Genomic DNA, 19,700 nt, shown 5'->3' with positions numbered 1-19,700 from the left:
GAACGGAGAGAGTGAGCACCGCGACCCTCCGCAGAGGCAAGAAACGCTGACAGCCCGAGCCGGCCTCTCAGAGTCAGGTCTGCGGAACTCCCGCATCGAAAGCACCTTGAAGAAATGGTTTTCAGAAATGCAAGAGTCCAGGTCGTACTCCACACAGCTCCAGAATTCCCATTTCTGGGGGAGGGGGGCAGACGCTGGGAATCTGCATCGTAGCGAGCACTTCTTCCTAACTCCACCGCGGGCGAAGGCTGCAGGTCACAGACTTCAAGGGGGGACTGACGGGGCAGGCGGAACCCAGAGTTCTCGATCCGGGAAGCGACCGGACTCGGTCTGGCATCTGTCAACTACCCCTCCAACCCCCCGCCCCCAACCCCGCCAACGTACGCACTCGGAAAGGGCAGGGGCCGGGCTTGGCTGACCCCTTACCCGTCTCCCTTCAAGGTTAGGAACCCGAGAACAGAAAACCGGTGTTGGGCCCGGCCCGGCTAAGAAGGAGTCTGAGCGCGCACGAGGTCTCCACCGCCCCTTTCATCTCCGGGGACCTACAGAGTAGCCCCCACCCGCCCTCGACACCAGGGAGCCGGAAGGCTCCACGCGGCTTCGACCGGGGGCCGGCCGCACCCCCGGGAACTGCCCTTTCTCGCAGCCGCTTCCCACATCTCTTCCCCAACTCACCCGCCGACGGGCGCTCGCTCTCTCCGCCCCGGCCCCACGTGCGCGCACTCGCGTGCCCTGCCCCGGAAGTGCTCGCGGCGCAAGGCCGGAAGTGCGCAGGCAGTGCTCGCGGCGGCGGCGACGGCGGCGGGAGGTTCGTTTGTCGCCCGTTGGCCGCGCGGCGCCGCGCTCGGCGGCCGCCATTGCAGGTCAGGCCGCGGGCAGGGGGGTGCGGGAGTCCGCGGGGAGCGAGGGCCGAGCCGGGGATGGGGGCGAGGGGGCGAGGGGACGGGAAGCTAGGAAGCTGGGGCCGGGCGGGGCGCGCAGCTCGGGGAGAAGAATGGCGAGCGGTGGGGCGGGGAGCGGCGGGCGGGGGAGGGGAGATCGGGAAGGGAGCGGGGAGGGCCCCGCAGAAGTGGGGACGGAGCTGGGGGGCGGGGGGGGGGGTCCGGGAATAGGAAGGTCGGGAACTAGGGGGTGGGGGCGGAGCGGCGTGGAGACGGAAGGCGGAGGGAAGGAAGGGAGCGAGCGGGGCGGAGCGCAGCGGAGAAGGGCGGAAAGGGTGGCCGAGCGCGGGCGGAGGACGGAGAAGGGGGCGGCGCGGGCCGGATTCTCGAGGTACGTGCGAAAGGGGCCCTTCCCGGTGTGTGTGTGTGGGGGGGGTGGGGGGTCTTCCCGATGGGCGGGGGGCAGAGCGGGAGGCTTGCGGGAGCGGGTAGAGCTGGAGCCCCAGGAGTAGCGGGAATATCGGAAAGGGGATGGGGGGGGGGGCGGGTTGTAGGGCCGTGAGGTTTGTTCGCAGGGACATGTTAAATCGGCGGGGAGGCTGCTGGGGGAGGTGATTTTGGGGAGGGTGGTTGAAGGAAGAAACAGTCTGGAAAGTGATCCAGGTTCCTTTGTGGGCGGAGAGACGGGGGGAAGAGTGGGGTGAGGTCCTGGAGGAATGAACGCAGTATTTTAGAATTCAGGGGGAACAGGGATCGATTTAACGGGCGGTGGAAGGAGACGTTTAGGAGGAATCTTTGGAGGAGGGTAAACGGTTTGGAAGGTCACTCGCAGGTAGCAAAGAATCGATTACCTGGGAGGTTGGAGAAAGGGTTAAACAGCCTGGCGAGAGGTCCCGGCAAGGGGGGGGGGGGCTGGTGAGGAGAGGGGAAGCGGATGGAGTGGTGTAGTCCCAGAAAGGGGGCGGGACTAGGAGTAGGAAGTGTTTGTGGCCCAAATTGAAGGGATGGGGAGGGGATGGGGAGAGGCTGGAGAAGCCGGGAGCCGGTGGGAGGGGATCCCACGGTAGAGGGGAGGCCGCAAGCAGGGCTAGAAAAGAAGGGAGGGGGCCGCAGAGTAGCAGAAGATGGAGAAAACTGGATTAACTCAGATGGACTGAAGTCATCTTTTCCACTCATTACCTACAAATACCAGTAATTGATTCCCTCCATGCTGGGAATCCTAAAATGTGATGGGAAAGTACCACGTCTGTACATAGACCCCCACACACGTTTTTGAACACAGTCTTCACTAATGAAAAGTCTGGAAGCATTCCGTTCCACTTACACCCCATAACATACCTTTTTGGAAGGGAACAAGCTCATTTAGAAGCAGGATTTTAGTCCTTGATGGTATGAGGCTTTCCACAGACAAGGTCCCCTTTAGACCATCCCCTTCAGTCGCAAAACCACAATGACACGGCTAATAAAAATCTGTATTCATTTGTATATCAAACTACTGAATTGTTCATTTGGTGGAAAGGCATACAGAAAAATAGTCAACATATTTAGAGGGGGGAAAAACCTTCCAGAACTTAATCCCTGAAGCAGTTTGGTGAACCCTGACTACCACGTTTGAATTGTCCTCCCATTATGTAAAACTGATTTTATTCTGATGACCTGATGCTGCTGTAGAATGTTTTACTCCACTATAAACATTGGTGTAATATACAGTGTAATAAGACATTCTATACTAAGAAAAAGCCATGTTCCTCCAGGTAATCAGTAGCTTGATGCTATGGCTTACCTTGTCTTAGGCACAGTGCTGAGGATTTTACATTCATAACCTCATTTAACTCATAACTCTGCAATAGGTTCTTTTTTATGCCTAATTTATTGGTGGGGGACTGAAATGAGGTTAAATTACTCCCATCACGCACAGGATAAGTGTCATAATCATAGAATCCAGATCTGATGACTTTTCTCCCTGTATCCCCCAACACAAAGGATAGTCTCTGGGACCAAATAAGAGCACAATAAATGCTGTTGGCCTAGCAGAAGTTAAAGCTTTCTTTAAAAGCTTAAAATACAAGAGTTAAAGGTTCTAATGAAAACAATTTATAAAACATTATTTCGCTCTAGGAAAACAATAATTTGCAGTTAAACCATTGAGTCAAGGCCCCTTTCAGTAAAAGCTGTATGTTCTGTTTAATTAGATACATCCCATACTTTATTCTGCCACATTTTATTTTGGGGGCAGTTATCATTAATGAAGATCATTGCTCTTGCTGTTCTCTATAAGACATTAGTAATCTTTTAACAATTCAGAAGATAAATTTTGTCAGAAATAAAAATGAGTTTTGATGTCAAAGAATGTCCTCTATAGTCAATTAGATATGATAATAAGCAGTCTTACTGTTCCTTTTTAACTGCCTGCCCCACAGATGTATTAGCTACTTTGGTGGCAAGTTGTAAGATCTTCATAGGTTACTTGCAGTTTTGTAAGTGATACTATAAGAAAGGCTAGTATTGTAAAGCAGTCAGTTCTACAGACATGCTGTATACCTGTCTACTGTGAACTAAGGGCAACTGTTGCAAGTAAAGAAATAATAGGTTCAGGTGATAGGATATTTTAAGGTGATAAAGTAGAATTTTTAAATTTGACAATACAGATGCACTATAGGAGAGGACTGCAAGAGAGACCATGTTGTGGAGGTTAGTGAGAGTTCACATCCCAGCTCTACCACTTTGTGACCAGTTATTTGACTTGCAGCTTCATTAAGCCTGTTTTCCTCATCTGTAAAATGGGAGTGATAAAACAGTGCCTACATCCTGGGATTGTTCTCACTTTAGAACCAAAAGAATCCAAATTAAGTATTCTGAAAAGTTTAGCTATGTGAGAAATGAAGCTTTTTGTATTGTAAACATAATACTCTGACTGGACTTTTCTCTTAGAAATTGTGGTGGCACTTCAATTTTTCAGGTTTTTAATAATTTTAATAGTAATTAACTTCAAAATAGAGATAGCCGCCCAATGAGAAGGTGTACCCCACCCGGATTGTTCTGATTCTAGTCAAACCTTTTGGGTTTTAATTTTAAATTCTTATCCTCCTTCAAGAACTTGGCAAGGATTTTTAAAGTGCTTTTGGTGGTTCTTTTAATTAGGGCCTCGTTTTTCTGAAGGCCTGTTGCCTTCCTGAGCTAGAGTATTACCTGTTTTGAGGTGGTCCTGCAACCAGTGCTGCTTCCGCAGGTCTCACTTATTCAGGGATGCTCTTCTGACCAGTTGTTGGGTGTGTGCAGTGCCTGCCTGATGCCTTGATGCCTTTTCATCCTCACTGGCTCTTGGTTTTCTCCTTCGGGAAGGATAGAAGTGGGTAGTCATAACGAGTGTAAAGTCAAATGTCCTAGGTTCTTAGGCTGGCTCTACCACATACTAGCTGTGTGTGTGCCACAAACAAGCAAGTGCATCTCTCAGTAGCCTTATCTACAAAATAGGGATCAGTATCATAGAGTGGTCACAGTGTTTGGGATACCCATGTATAGGCACAGCATCTGATTCATTGTCAATAAAAATTCAATAAATACTAGCTGCCATTTATATTTGAATTATAAGTCCAGTGATTCAACCAACCGCTATTCCCAAAGTATGTTTGGTGCTCAAGAGTAGAGATGCTATCTGTTGAGTCTCTGTGCTGGCAATATACTTCTTCCTGGATATCCAAAATGAAGATTAACAAATCAGTGAAGAAACCTGTGTTACTTGCTGAGCTTGAGCACAGTTTTAATACCTATTAACTTGCTGGATTCCGTTGGTAAACACTGGACTAATAACCTTCCACTAAGCTCCATCTGTTCATTGGAAAGACTTACACAGAAGCTGTAGTGTAGGTCCCCCATGCTCTCAATCCCCCATGAATCTGTCCTTCCCAGAAAGACAAGTACAGGCAAAAATGTCCCATTTTAACCTATCTCATGGAGTACCACAAACTTCCACCAGATGGTGATAGTGTATAAAATGAGAATTGTCAGTGTTTTAGTATCTAAGTGAAAGATGGTCAAAGCATTTGATGAGAGTCATATCAGAAATCAGCTTACCATTCACTAAAGTTGTCTGAAGGACTTTTACGTCCTCAAGGCTTTTATTTAAAGGGGGTCCTTTGAATCTTGAAATATCAGATAACCAAAGTGGTAGCCACGAAGTTTATATCATCACCAAAGAAAAAATCTAAAAGAACTCATTTTTTGTTTTTTTAAAATATCCTTGAGAAAAGTTATTAGCATAGTGGTGAAGAGCGTGGGCTATGCAGTATATGTCTTGGTTCAAATTTTGGTTCTTTGACTAGTAGCTATGCGACCTGGAACCCAATTGTGCTATCTTTAAACTCTTTGTACTGTAGTTGACCCTTGGTGATTTTTTTTTTTTTTAAATCCTCACCCGAAGATATTTTTTCCATTGATTTTTAGAGTTGGAGAGGGAAAGACAAATTTTCATGTGAGAGAAACACATCAATTGGTTGCCTCCTGCATGAGCCTGACCAGGGACCGGGTAGGGGAATAGCCTGCAACCAAGGTATGTGCCTTTGACCTGAATCGAACTCAGGACCCTTCGGTCTGCAGGCCAACACTATCCCCAGAGCCAAACCGGCTAGGGCGACCCTTGGTGATTTTAAGCAGTCGTATATGTACATCAGTTTTTTAAAAGTTTACACCTTATGGAATTGTTAGAGGAATGAGATGTATCTAAAGCACTAAATGCTTAGTACACAATAAGTGGTAAATATTAGCTGTCATTATCCTAAATCTTCTTTTTTCCCTCTCCAGCTTATTTTCAGTTACTTTGTAAAGACGGAAGGCTCATGGTACAAATTATTGTCTCCAGGTGAGTACATTTTGAGACTTTTTATGTCGTTTGAAGGCTTAGGGCTATATAGATTTGATGTTTCCTTGCAAGAATCAGGGTCCTCAGGTGCATCTTGTACAGATGCTTGCATTTCAATCTCTAGTTCAGTGCTTAGCACTGCCTAGTTTCCCAAGAACTTGTGCTCAACAGAGAGTTCCTTTGGGCCTTGAATGGTGGTGTAGGATACTATTCATCCTTTACCCCCTCAAAAATATTGTAACCGCCAGCCCTTTGCTTGCAGTGCTGGGGCTGGAGGCCTGTCAGAATGGGTGCTGATGGAGCTACAGGGGGAGATCGAGGCTCGCTACAGCACTGGATTAGCTGGAAACCTCCTGGGAGACCTACATTACACCACTGAGGTGAGGGGGCTTTTCTTTCCTTGCCTAATGCCTCAGGAAAGCAAGCTACACCTAGGTGGTGCTCCCAGGACCTAGAGCGAGGACTGCCCTCAGGTTTGTTAATCAAGGGCTCGCTAATCTGCTAAATTATCTGCTTGTTCTCCCCCCCCCACCTCTGCAGTTGCAGGTAAATTTAGCTTTGGGGAATCTTGAAAGGTCACAGTTCTTTTTTTTTTTCTTTTTTTTTCTGGGGAGAGGGAGCGGGAGAGGGAGAGATAGAAACATCAATGATGAGAGAATCATTGATCGGCTGCCTCCTGCAAGCCTCCCTACTGGAATCAAGTCCACTACCTAGGCATGTGCCCTGACCAGGAATCAAACCGTGACCTCCTGGTTCATAGGTTATACTCAACCACTGAGCCACATTGGCCAAGCAAAAGGTCACAGTTCTAAAAGTGAAAATTCTCTTACCAGGGCCATAAAGGGCATGAGGATGGGTTGTCCACTGTAGCTATATAGCAGTGTAAGAGCCAGACCAGGGAGTGCAGGTACCACTGCTGCCTGCCAGGGCATCTTTAGGAAGCACTTGAGTGTGATGATCTTGCCCTGAATCTCAGGCATCTTACTCTTATTCTGCCAAAGGGAATTCCTGTGCTGATCGTGGGTCATCACATCCTGTATGGGAAAATCATCCACCTGGAGAAACCTTTTGCGGTCCTTGTCAAACACACTTCTCCGGAGCAGGACTGTGATGAGCGTGGCTATAAGACTGGCACCCGGTACCTGGTGACAGCACTCATCAAAAACAAGATTCTTTTCAAAACTCGCCCCAAGCCCATCATCACCAACGTACCCAAGAAAGTATGAAAGAACCCCGGATTTTCCCTAGAGAGCGGCCGACTCCTTGGACTCGTGCTCCACTGCCACCTCGAGGACGGATGGACGGTTCCCTGGGACCACAGGGGGGTCAGGGTCCTGCTCTAAACACTGGCCACCCACTGGGCATGGCCTCAGATTCCTTCCTTATGGCATCTGGTTCTCTTGGTGGAAATCTGGCCCCATTTCCAAGGAACCATTCTTCTTTTCCAGCTTCATCAGGCTCATTGGCTTCAAATCCAGCACCTTTCCCTGCTGGTGCTCGTGACTCAAGCATGGCTTCTTTTCCAAGGGGAATGAATCCCACTGCCGCAGGTGCAGTTTCTTTCTCGAGGCCCGGTGGCCTCTTGGGCCCAGGGCCAGGGCCAGCTCTAAACCCCCGAGCAGGGGCTCTTCCAGGCCCAGGGCCTCTGTCTAACCCAAGGTCAGGGGGTCTCCCAGGGCCAGGTCCTATGCCCCACTCAAGGGCAGGTGGCCTCCTGGGAACAGGTCCTGACTCCAGAAGTGGGGGCCCTATGGGCCCTGGATCTGGACCCAACCTGAGAACGGGTGTCCTCTTGACTCCTGGGAATGGCCCTCCCAATACTAGGCCCATTGGCCTGGGCCCTGGACCAAGTCCCAATCTGAGGTCGGGCTTCATGGGTACAAACCCTGCCCCAAGATCAGGTATGTTTCCAGGCCCCGGCCTTGGGCCCAACCCAAGAGCAAGTGGTTTGGGCCCAGGCCTTGGGCCCAACCCAAGGGCTGGTGGCCTGGGCCCAAGCCCTAACATGGACACCAGAGCAGGTGGCCTCTTGGGCACAGGATCTGGTCTCAACTTAAGAATGGCTGGACCTCAAAACCTAGATCTTGCCCCCATTCTAAGAGCAGCAGGTCTTTTAGGAGCAAATTCCGCTTCTTTCTCACAGGCTTCTGGAAACATGGGCACAAGCCCATCTTCCATGGCAAGAGTACCTGGTCCCATGGGCCCCAACTTGGGTCCTGGCTCTCGGGGAATTGGCCTTCCAGGGCCAAATCCATCTCCCATGTCGAGGGCTTCTGGCCCCATGGGCCCTAATTCAGCTCATTTTTCAAGGCCAGCTGGTCCCATGGGGGTAAATACTAATCCCTTTCCAAGGGGGACAGGTTCGGGGGCACTGAACCCAGCTGCCTTTTCTCAGTCTTCTGGAACATTGGCTTCAAACCCACCTACTTTTCAGAGGTCTGCTGGCTTCCAGGGTTCAAATCCAGCAGTTTTCCCAAGAGCCTCTGGGCCACTAGGACCCAACCCAGCTAATTTCCCAAGAGCCCCTGGCTTACAGGGCCCAAGTCCAGCTACCTTCCCAAGGTCTACTGGCCCATTAGGCTCTGGTCAGGTGACTTTCCCCAGGTCAGCTTCTGGGCCTTTGGGCTCTTCAGCAGGCCCTGTGGGTATCAACCCAGCTCCTTTTGCAAGGCCAACTGGGACCCTGGGTCTAAACCCAGCTTCCTTTCCAAGGATGAATGGTCCTATAATGAAGACTGTGGTCCCATTTCCTAGAGTGGGTAGTCTCCCTGGTACAAACCCAGCTGCTTTCCCCAGACCAGGGGGTCCAATGTCTGCAATGTACCCAAATGGAATGTTACCCCCTTAAACAGCATTTCCTCTCTAGGACCACCTTGGTTTCCAAGCATTGTGGTTCTGGGCAGAGGCTGTGTTTTAAGTAAAAGGGTAGTCATGGAGCTGGGGCTCAAGTTCAAATGAGTCATCTTTTTTTCAAACTCTGCTTCTTTCTTGATTAAAGGTGAAATGTTATTTGTGGGACATGGACTGCGGCAGGTGGGAATGATCCCAGCCTTGAGAGAGAGGATCTCTAGCCTTCCAGAAGCCTGCTGTGCTTTTGTCCCACAGCTTTCTGCCCCTTGTTTCTTGCTAGTTTCTTGAATTGTTCTTGTGGACTTTTCCTCAGGGATACATTGACCTGCAGGTCCCAATTCATATGTAGTTCCCTGCTCACCACTGGAGAATCGGCTCACTGCTCTCTAGAAATGTTGCATTGGTGAATGGACCATGCTTCAGCAGCTCTGACCTGGGCAGCTTGGACCTGTAATCCTCTACTGCCATACCTTTCCCTGGGGGCTTGACGCAGAACAGGGAGGTGGGCAAGCCACTTTAAAGACCCACCAACTACAATTTCCACTTGACTGGCAGGTCTTGGAGTTTCCTTCTCTGGGACTTAGAGGAGGCCAGAATCAAGGCTCCACGGTTCATCCAACTCCCTCTCCACTGGTACTCCCAATCAAAGAACCTCAAAATTTAAACTGATGTGGATGGGATAGCGGGTGGCGGGTGGGAGGGGTGGGGGGTTGAAGGGAAGAAATCACTGTGCTTTGTTCAACCTGATGTGAAAGGATGGTTGGTGTTTTTCCTGCGTTGTATCTTTTCTTACTGTTTCTTTAATAAATGGGATGAGAGGGCTACTGGTGTCACTCCGTTTTGTTACCTGTTCCACAGGGAAGGAAGTTAACTCACTGCTTTTCATGGTTTCAGCTTGTCCACAGTCCTGCATTATCTGACAGATAAAATACTTTCACTCAAGGAAGAAGCAAGCTTGATTTTTAGCCTTAGCTTGCTCCTCTGCCAGTAATTTCACCAAAGACCCTACCCACCCTCTTCAATAAAAGTTAAGCCACCATAGGCGTACAGTTATCAAGGTAGGCTTACTGTATTCCCCAGGTCCAGAAGCAGCTGTGACGGCTCGTCCTGCTTCTCAGTGACACTCGAATTACTGCAACTGTATTTCTAGTTCAAGTGCAACTTCTGAAAGTGGAATAGAGTCAGCTTTCATTAAGTACAAAAAGGGAGGAAGTAGCTCAGAGACGGCAGTATGAGAGAATCTTTATTTTGACAAATATGTGCAGTATAAAAACTGACCTGAAAAGTTAAAAAAAAGTAAAAATAAATATGTTTACAAATTATTGTAGAAACAATACAAAAAGTCAGTTAAAATTCTCAATGAGGAAAAACCAAAATGTGTCCAATTGTATAAAGGCTCTTCCCTTGCAAGAAATGGGGATAAAGCTGAAGACCCAGTTTGGTTTCACTGCTGAAAAATGTACAAAATAACTTAGAAAAACCAGTCGAGGTCAAACGTTGTGAGCCCACTACTTTTGCTATGAGGAAAGTTGATAACGGTGTAAGGCAGAGCTGATGGTAGGACAGCCAAGAGCTTGCCATCTGGGAGCCCATCATATGTTACCCTTCGAGGGAAAGCTGAAGAGAAACAGCCCTTAGCGAAGTCTGAACTCTGCAGTTGGCTGACCGGATTTCCTCCATTGTAGTGCTCAAAATAGTTTACTTCTTGGCCAGCAAAAACACGGAAGAGCCTGGAACAACTGCCTTTGGCAAATGGCTGCTGCCTCTTCTAAGAGCCTTCATGGATTGGGCCCAACATCGCCCAGCAGTCTTATCAGAAACTTGAGGTCTGTGTGATGCAGCCGTGTTGGCTGCACTTGGAAAACCCTTGAGTTCATGGGAGTTGAAGGAAAGCACCAGGGTTTGCCAGTCTGTGGCTCAGAGCACACTGTTCCTTTGTAGGAAGCACCTGGGTACACTAGAGGCTTGCCCCTCCACTCCTCTCTACCTTAGTGCTCGTTCTGAGGGGTTAGTTGGACCCTGGGAGAATGGATGTTTGGAGACAGCACACACGAGCAAGCAACCCCTAAGAGGCTTAGTCAAGATCCAGGTTTCAAACCCAAGAGCTGAAAATATTCTGTGGACTGCCAAGCTCTAGAAAATGGCTTTCCCTCATTTCCCACCAAAAGTAGAAGGAATGAGAAAGCAAGAACCTTAGGATTTAGGAATCAATTCCATCTCCTAGTTTGGTTTCTGGAAAGAAGCAAATGCAGGAGTGACTATCCACAGCTTGGCTGTAAGAATTCCCTGGAGAAGCCACTGAGGAGAATGGACAGTCTCAGAGATGACCAGCTTGGATTTGAGGGTTCACTTAGGGAAACTGAAAAGCTTTCCATCAGAGATGATTGTCAAGAATTGTAGCCTGGCCCTGGCTGGCTTGGCTCAGTGGATAGAGCGTCGGCCTTCCAACTGAAGGGTCCCAGGTTCAATTCCCGTCAAGGGCACATGCCCCGGTTGTGGGCTCCATCCCAGTAGGGGGCCTCGAGAAGGCAGCCAATCAATGATTCTCTCTCATCATTGATGTTTCTATCTCTCCCTCTCCCTTCCTTTCTAAAATTTAATATATTTCTTTAAAAATATATTAAAAAAAAAAGAATTGTAGCCTGAAAGTCATGCATGCTACCCAGTTGCCGATGATCGTCCCAAGCAGTTCCAAGATGGTAGCCAATTTGATCAGAGGCTCCTAGTAGGTTTGCCCCATGTGCTGAGGGCAGGCTTGCCTGTTACAGAGGAGCCTGTGAGAGTCCAGGCGCTGACTCACTTGCCACCTTGAGAAACTTACCTGATGAGGAGGAGGGCAAAGAGGTGACTACATCACTTGAAATCAGTGAGGTGGCCATCTTAGGACTCAGCTGAATTTAAGAGGACTTCAGGAGTACACAGGTTGAAATACTGAGCCCTCACTTCCTTTCTTAGTATGTTGGGGTTTAATCTCCCTGGTAGATGACTGAAACATTTTCTCTCCTCAGCAGACAAGTTCACCTAGATGTCTAGGCAGTTTCCAGGTGGAATCTATATAGGCCTCCATATAGCCCATAGCCTTGAGCACCACTACCAACCTTTGTTCCTCCTGGCAAGTTTTCCCTTTTAACATTCACATTTATGTACACTTAAAGCAGTTCAATGCTAACTCCCTGCTAGTTTGGCTCATCCTTGAGATGTGGAATGGGGTACACATAATAAAGCACCATTCCTGTACCCTGTTTTCTGATGCCCAGAGATCAGGCTTCTGGGCCTTGTATCTCAGGCACAATCTTATTGCATTGATAACTCGATGGAGGGGGGAGACATTACTAGCTGGCCCAGATCTCAAATTCTCTCCCCACCTCTGGTTGTGTTCAAATGGGCTAAGAGAACCCCTTCCCACAGCTGGCTTTGCTCACTTACCTATCAGAAGTTGCTACTGATTGGAACTTATTGTTTGATTTAACACACTTCTGAGTTCCCTCTGGATCCTGGGGCAGGAGTGGAATCTTTCCCAGAGACCACCGTGTAGCAGACAGGCAGCCTGAAAACATGTCTCCTCTACCACCCTGAGCTGGAATTGGTGTTGCCTTCCCTAAGCAAAACAGCCCAGGGCCATACTACAGCCACCTTTCTTTGCACTTCAGATTTGTCCTTTGGACCCTTAAGAAACTAAAACAGCATTCCCTCCTCCCTCCCACCCCATCTTTTCTCTTCCATTCCCCTTCCCTCCCTTACCCATTGCACTTTTCCGGCTCTGCTTGAGGGTTACGTCACACCTCAGCAAAAGCTAAGCTATACTGCTCTGGCTTCTTCCCACATCGCCGGGCAATAATGGCCAGATACAACATGAGAAGGGCCACCCAGTAGCAGCCATACAGGATGGCCCCAGAGACAAGGAAGGCTAGCTCCGTCTCACTGAACAGATCCTGGCAATAAGCTGTGTATGCCAGTCCTCCCAGAAGGACTGCCACCCAGATGGACACAGGGATGAGGCCAATGAAGTTCACCACAATGGTTTTTCGGCCAGAGGTGCCCCAGCCGGATTTGTTGATGGTAGCAATGGCAAAGATCTTGGCTGGCAGGAGGCTGGACATATAGAGAAGGGAGTACAGGGACATGAAGATCATCTCTGCATTGCCCCGAAGGAAGCAGGCATAGGTAGCCTTGATAATGCCCACCAGCTGCACCGTCAGCAGGAAGAGGAGAATGTTCCAGATGCGGCCACGGTAGAAAAGCTGTATGACTGTGGCTATGAGGAAGAAGGGGAAGAACCCTGTGACCACTGATTCGTAGGTCATCCAGAGGTGGTGCTTATGGAACCACAGAGAGTTGTAGAGCCACTCCCGGAAGTAAGACTTGCTCCAGCGGGTCTGCTGGTTGAGCCACCGGAGGTACTTGGTGGGGGTTTCTGTGAGGCACTTGGAGCGCGCTGTATACTTAGTCCTGTAGCCCAGGCTCAGGACTCGGTTGGTGAGGTGCCGGTCATCCCCAAAGCTGCACTTGCTGCCTAGAAACTTCTGATGGTACCAATCTTCCAGGAACTGCTGGAGGAGGCTGTTGCGGTACATGCCCAACGGCCCACTAATACACTGCACACAGCCAAAGTAGGACTGGCAGGCCCGCTCCACGTTGAAGGCCATCCAGTACCGCACACTGCTCAGGAAGGAGATCCATGAGTCATACTTGTTGAGGATCTGTAAGGGAACCACAGATGCTGGGCCTCCACACCTGAGACCATGAGACCCAGGAGACACACGCCAGAGACCAGGAGGCCTCCCTACCCTGAGTTTCTAGCCTATTGCTCATATTCCTGGCCATCTGTCCCAGCCCAGCCATGGCTGGGAAACCCGAAGCTCAGGGGAGCCAACCGCACTCTCTCCCCCCAGCACTAGCCCAACTCGCCACTGTGTGGTCTGCATGGATTGTCCCAGTGAAGTTACTCTAGCAATCAAAGCCACCTTCAGTCCCAGGGGGCAGCCTGTGGCAGCGACAGAGAACAGGCCTTGAGAAAGATGCAAAGCAACACCCAGGCACCTGGCCTGACCCTTCAGTTGGAAAGTTTGTTGGGAAGTGCTGGTATGTTACCAGCAGTATCCTCTGGAAGAAGCTATTCCCCTTATTCCGACCACATTGCCCAAGCTCTTCAGAGCAATTAAGCCTAGAGCAAGGGTTTCTCAAGGGTCTAACTTGAGAGGTGGTTGCTGTATTGCCAAGTAGGAAGCACCTTGCAGGATCAATGGGCTCAGAACACTGTGCCCCTCCCAGCAGCATAGGCTCTCTACATACCTGGTAAGTAACTTTCTCCCCTCAGGTTTAAAAAGGGCAGGAAAGGAGCTGAATAGCAAGTGAACCATTTGAAACTGTCAAAAAGGAATATTCTGCCCCCCTACTCCCAAAAGTACTAGGAAGCCAAGATGCCCACTTCCCAGACATATCCAATTGGGTCAGAAAGCTAAGAGTCCAGCCCCCACCCCCAGGAATCCTGTTACTTCTTACTTGGACATCTCCCCCGACTCCTCCTACTTGGGGGTCCTCCTCTAGGACTCGAAGCATCTCAATGGTGCAGGCTGGATCCAGGACAGTGTCAGAGTCACACACCTGCAGAGGAAATGCACTGTTAGCCCATTCTGACCTCAGACCACTCACAGCCTGAGGGACACAGCCCCCTTTTCACATGGTTCACTTCTAGCCACTAGCTCAGAGATTTGTGCCAAACAGAAGGGGTGAGATGAGTAACAAAGGAGAGTAAGGAAAAGAGTTGGGATACCAGGCTTGACAGCCACTAGCTGAGAGAGAAACCCAGGAGTCTGTCAGTGCTGGACCTGGAAAGGGAGAAATGTTTTGTACTGGAAAAGTATGAAGCCAGGCTCCTGGGAAGTCAGATGGCAGGCACAGTGCCTAGACCAGCCGTGGGCAAACTACAGCCCGCGGGCCGGATCCGGCCCGCTTGAAATGAATAAAACTAAAAAACAAAAAGACCGTACCCTTTTATGTAATGATGTTTACTTTGAATTTATATTAGTTCACACAAACACTCCATCCATGCTTTTGTTCCGGCCCTCCGGTCCAGTTTAAGAACCCATTGTGGCCCTCGAGTCAAAAAGTTTGCCCACCCCTGGCCTAGACCAAGGCCAGTAGACACACCTCAGAAGGCCAAGCTCTTGCCAGAGGCTATTGCCCAAAACTATCCCATAAGAATTTTAATAACAAGGTCTTCCCTGTTTCAGCTTCTGGCCTCTGGATGATCCACAACCCAAGTGGAGGATGTATCTACCAGTCGCAGCTCCCCCCCACCCCCCGCCCCAACATGTTTGCAAAGCCTTCAGAACTCCCTTGGCCAAGTCTCAGATCAGGCACAGTATGGCCAAGGGCTGGACAGGCGTGGAAGCTCTGGTAGCAGTTGCCTTCAAAATCTGAATCAAATCCTGCCCGCTGCCTTCCTTTCCTGGGGAGGCTCATGGTCTGATTCTAACAGGTAACCCCCATTAGGTGAATCTGGGCTATGAACACTTACCCTGGTGGCTGACTCCTTGTCTGTTTTCTATAAAATTACTGAGATGGTACAAAGAGCCCAGATAAATATTGGGCAAGGGAACTGGTTTTCTGACCTCTGATGGAGCAAAGAACAATATCCATAGATGAGTCCAAACCCTGTTCTGCAAAAGCCCCAAATGCTTTAAATGAAGGTGCTGAGTGAAAGCCATTGGCTTGTAGGAAGGGGGAGGCCCCCCAAGCTCCAACCTACCCAACATTCTCTCTCCATGTTGGAAGACACAGTGGCCACAAGCAGCAGAAGGCTGAGGAGGAACCAGGCAGAGCATCGTACCTGCCTCCTCCTACCTCCCTAGTGACAGTCTTATATCCTGGTCCAGGCTGGGAAGGTCCCAAGGAGCCTCGGTCAAACTCCCAGGCCTCCTCAGCTTACAAACCACGCTTCCCAGTGCTGCTGGTCTCATGCCACTTCCTGCCCTGACCCTAACACCTTCTTCATGCTGCTCAGCCGCCTTCACTCCAGGTAGGTCTTCCAGCTGAGCAGGGCTAGAGAGGCCAGAGCTCTTGTGTTTCACCACTGCCCGGGGCAGAGTTACCTCCCATAGAGGGAAAGCCATGCCCTCAGCAAGGCTGTTAGAGGACAGGCTGCCCAGGGCTGCCCAAGGCAGTGATCCCAGAGTCCCAGGGGAAAGTCTGGCTCAGGTATGTGAGCCCAGTTGCTAATCCACCAGAACACACAGGAAATTATCAGGAAAGGAAGCTGTGTAGCAGAGCAGGATCGGGGGTGGGGGTGGGGGTGGGGCGGGGGGGAGTCCTATGCTTCAAGGGAGTGAATGATGCTTGAGCATGAGCCAGGGCTCAAGGGTTTTTGCTAACCCTTCTGAGTCCCCAGGAAAGTTTCAAAGGCCCTTTGACCCTAGATGACGTGCAGAATCAAGACTGCCTCACATCCCCCTCTACAAGGCTGAGGAGGTCTTTGGGCCTAGGAACACAGAAAAAGATAATAAATGTACCAACTCTCAAGCAAGAATACAACTTAAAAAAAACAACACCCACCCCAAACAAATAAAATCTATGAAAGCTAAATTTAGGTGGGAACAGTATCGAAAATTTAAATATTGGAGTACTTAACATGTTGTCAGCAATACTGAGTTAGTACACAGGTGGGCTACCACAACAGCCACTACTCATTCAACCGGATGGGCAAAACCTTCTGGCAAGTTCGGAGAAGGGAAGAGACAGGGATGGACAGCATGGATGCTGGACCAGAAGTCTGGGGTCCTGGGTATCAGTTTCAACTTGTTACTGAAATGCGTGAAGCTCTACTCAGTTCTCTCTAGGTTTTGTTATTTGAAAACGAGGTATTCAACCTTGTCAATCTAATAAAATTTGCAGGCTGGTGTCAGTGATCCCTTTGACTGGGGATCCCTTTGACTGGAAGCTAGGCAGGGTCTGTTCAGGGATCTGGCCCTACCACGACTGCTGGGGAATCAAACTGTGGGATGATTCGCACCTGTGTCCCTCTACCTTACACAGACACAAATTTGACACTGAGAAGGTAGGACTTTTTGGTCCATAATTAAAACAATATTTGAGTGCTTTCAAGCATGATGTCTTTTGCCCTTCACCACTTTTTTCTAAGGTTATTTTATTTTTAAAAATATTTTTTTGTTGATTTCAGAAAGAAAGGGAGAGGGAGAAAGAAATAGAAACATCAATGATGAGACACAATCATTGATCGGCTGCCTCCTGCACACCCCCTACTGGGGATCAAGCACTCAACTGAGGCATGTGCCCTTGATGGGAATCAAACCTGGGACCCTTCAGTCTGCAGTCTGACACTCTATCCACTGAGCCAAACCAGCTAGGGCTGCCACACTTTTAAAAAAATTTATTTCAGAGAGAGGAAGGGAGAGGGAGAGAGAGAAACATGGCTACGAAGGCGGCTGCCTTCTGGATGCTGCCTACTGGGAATCAAGCCTGAAACCTGGGCACTTGTCCTAACTAGGAATCGAACCAGTAACCTCTTGGTTATGGATCAACACTCAACCACTGCGCCATACTGGCCAGGATCTTCACCACACTTCTTTATGGAGGGCTCATCCCCATGTGGCCAGTGGTGAGGCAGTATTGCACAATGAATAAGAGCAGATGCCCGGTGGATTGCCTGGGCTCCAATCCTGGCTCTGCACCTTACTGCTGAGTGACATGTGGCAAGTTACTCAGCCTCTCTGTGCTTCAGGTTCGCCTTCTGTGAGTGAAGATAATAATAGTACTTATCCCCTACGAGCATTATGAGGATTAAAAGAGTTAACATGTATGAAAAACCTACACTAGTGCCTGGTAAAAAGTGAATGCTATATATCTGTTTCCTATTTTTATTATCAGAACACAATTCACCAAGTTAAGTAACAGCAGAACCAGGATTCCATCCCAGGTCTTTTGGACCCCAGGACTGCTGTTCAGAACCATTATGCCTATTATCTTAAGTGCAGAGGAGGGATGTGCAGGACACAAGGCATCTACACTGGACTTGAAACTCCTGGAGGAGGGTATGCCCGGCTGGCTGGACACGTCCCCACACTGGTAGGGAGGCACCCTTACCTGAATGTAGTCCACCGAATCGCCAAGGGCCTTGAAAGCTGTGTACATGACCTCTCTCTTGCCTCCCCACTTCTGCATGATGCATGAGTAGGTGCTGGCGCGCACCACATCCCGCACACGGTCCATACCCGCCTGCAGGCTGGCCTCCGTCTCACCCTCACCCGCCTCATGGAAGTTGCTGCGCCACACAAAGAAGCCAGCTTGCTCAGTGCCGCCCAGCACCTCATGGAAGATGTCCAGCATGTAGGCATCCTCCTGCCGATTGCCGTCCACCACCATGACCACCTTGAGGTTGGGGAAGGCGATGCGCTGGGCTGAGCGCAGACACTTGCGCAGGTAGTCGGGGTCCTCCTGGTAGGCAGCGATGCAGAGCGCCACTGAGCGCCGCGGCTGGGAGGGCAGCTTCAGCGGCCGGCCTGCCCGCCTCATGTGCCGGTGCTCCAGGAAGGCAAACAGGCTCTGGGTGAGCAGGTGCAGGCCCAGGATGGCGCCGTACAGGCCGAAGGACAGGTAGTGCTTTTCTGTGTGGATGAACTGGTAGCCTGTCACGTAAGCTGCCAGGATGCCACCGAGCACTGCCAGGGCAAACAGGCTGGTGCCCACCACACGCAGGGCTGTTGTCAGCTGCACCGGCATCTGGCGGGAGAAGGCAGGAGATGTGGGGTCAGGCAGGAGGCAGCATCTCCAGTCAGTGGGAATGGAGGCATTACCTCTGGGCCTGGCCCAGAACGGGGTAGATGACCCAGTAATGAAAACTATTTCCACTGAGCATGACTAAGGCTAAGACTGCTAGGGTTCAGATCCCAGCCCGACACTATCTGTGTGACTATCTTTTGTCCCTTAGTTAATTCGTCTGTAAAATGGGGGTTGTAGCACTAACCTTGCAGCCTCTTTGAGGTTTAAATGGGTTACACAGGTAAAGCACTTAAAGTAGCATTATTATTGTGTATTGTTAGATAAACCAAAACTGAAGAGAGCTACCCAGCTAGAGGATGACAGAACTGGGATCTGCCTGACCCAAAATTCTTAAAGGCAAGCATCAGCAGGGGTGAGCCGGAGGCACTTCTGAGCACATGAGGGGCCAGGGAAAAGGGAGGAAGATGGACAAGGAGACAGACAGTGGCCCAAGCTCCCACCTGCACTGTAACCTCTAGGGCAGTGGTTCTCAACCTTCTGGCCCTTTAAATACAGTTCCTCATGTTGTGACCCAACCATAAAATTATTTTCGTTGCTACTTCATAACTGTAATGTTGCTACTGTTATCAATCGTAATGTAAGTATCTGATATGCAGGATGGTCTTAGGCGACCTCTGTGAAAGGGTCGTTCGACCACCAAAGGGGTTGTGACCCACAGGTTGAGAACCGCTGCTCTAGGGGCTTGCACTCTGGGAGGGGAACATGTGCCAGTAAAGCACAGTCACCAGTGAGGCCCATAAAGAAGGGCCCTGCCGGGTGGCTCAGATGGTTGGAGCATTGTCCTGTCCACCAAAAGGTTGTGGGCTCGATTCCCGGTCAGAGTACATGCCTAGGTTGCAGGTTTGATCACTAGTGGGGGAATATATGGGGGAGGAGGGCAGCAGATTGATGTTTCTCTCTTACATCAGTGATGTTTCTCTTTCCCCCTTCCTCTCTTTCTAGATCAATAGAAACATATCCTTGGGTAAGGATATTTTTTTTAAAAAGAAAGAAAGTGGGGGGAGGAGGGGAGGAGAGAAGAAACAGCAGGAAACATAAAGAGGTGCCAGGAGAAAAAAAAAGACGGAAACAGCAAAATCCGTGAGAGAAAGTTTCCCTGTGTTCTCTCCTTTCTCATCTTTTCCTCATTTACTTGAGCCAGGAAAGAAAGGGAAAGCAGCTGGGAAAGGCTGACAAGGGGAAGGGAGAGGAGAGTTGGGTGTGGACAGCTCCCCTGGAAGCCCAGCGCTCAGGGCACCAAAGGGAACTGCAGCCACACTGCAGCGCCTGGAGGGTGGCTGTCTGGGAGGCCCCATCAGCCTGGTCCTAGTGCC

The 19,700-nt window shown here is 49.9% G+C and overlaps 4 protein-coding genes across 8 annotated transcripts in view; 2 read left to right on the top strand and 2 right to left on the bottom strand.

The window, feature by feature from the left end:
- The window catches only part of UTP4 (UTP4 small subunit processome component), a gene marked incomplete at its 5' end in the record, with an annotated part of 31,207 nt that extends 30,349 nt beyond the window's left edge, over positions 1-858 (bottom strand). Inside the window, one exon of one of the 5 annotated variants that reach the window (XM_081107753.1) lies at positions 672-858. In XM_081107753.1, the coding sequence (XP_080963879.1) occupies positions 672-858 (187 nt within the window). Of the gene's footprint in view, positions 1-105 lie in introns of all 5 variants that reach the window. The other 4 variants (XM_081107749.1, XM_081107750.1, XM_081107752.1 and 1 more) reach the window with 4 other exon arrangements.
- CHTF8 (chromosome transmission fidelity factor 8) lies at positions 777-6,965 on the top strand (the record flags this gene model as incomplete). Its single annotated transcript, XM_081107756.1, has 4 exons — positions 777-863; positions 5,682-5,739; positions 6,002-6,119; positions 6,741-6,965. Exons 2-4 carry the CDS (start codon positions 5,717-5,719, stop codon positions 6,963-6,965), a joined length of 366 nt encoding a protein of 121 aa, XP_080963882.1. The 5' UTR covers positions 777-863; positions 5,682-5,716.
- On the top strand, positions 6,962-8,587 carry DERPC (DERPC proline and glycine rich nuclear protein; the record flags this gene model as incomplete). Its single annotated transcript, XM_081107754.1, has 1 exon — positions 6,962-8,587. The coding sequence occupies one exon, from the start codon at positions 6,962-6,964 to the stop codon at positions 8,585-8,587; it is 1,626 nt and encodes a 541-aa protein (XP_080963880.1).
- Positions 8,588-12,365: 3,778 nt separating this feature from the next.
- On the bottom strand, positions 12,366-18,327 carry HAS3 (hyaluronan synthase 3; the record flags this gene model as incomplete). The annotated part of the gene is made up of 3 exons (XM_081107755.1): positions 12,366-13,289; positions 14,092-14,193; positions 17,692-18,327. The coding sequence occupies 3 exons, from the start codon at positions 18,325-18,327 to the stop codon at positions 12,366-12,368; spliced, it is 1,662 nt and encodes a 553-aa protein (XP_080963881.1).
- Positions 18,328-19,700: the final 1,373 nt, after the last annotated feature.

The sequence above is a fragment of the Myotis nattereri genome (genome assembly GCF_964212035.1).
Source record: "Myotis nattereri genome assembly, chromosome: 15".
Classification (NCBI taxonomy): domain Eukaryota; kingdom Metazoa; phylum Chordata; class Mammalia; order Chiroptera; family Vespertilionidae; genus Myotis; species Myotis nattereri.
This window is presented reverse-complemented; position numbering and strand designations above follow the sequence as displayed.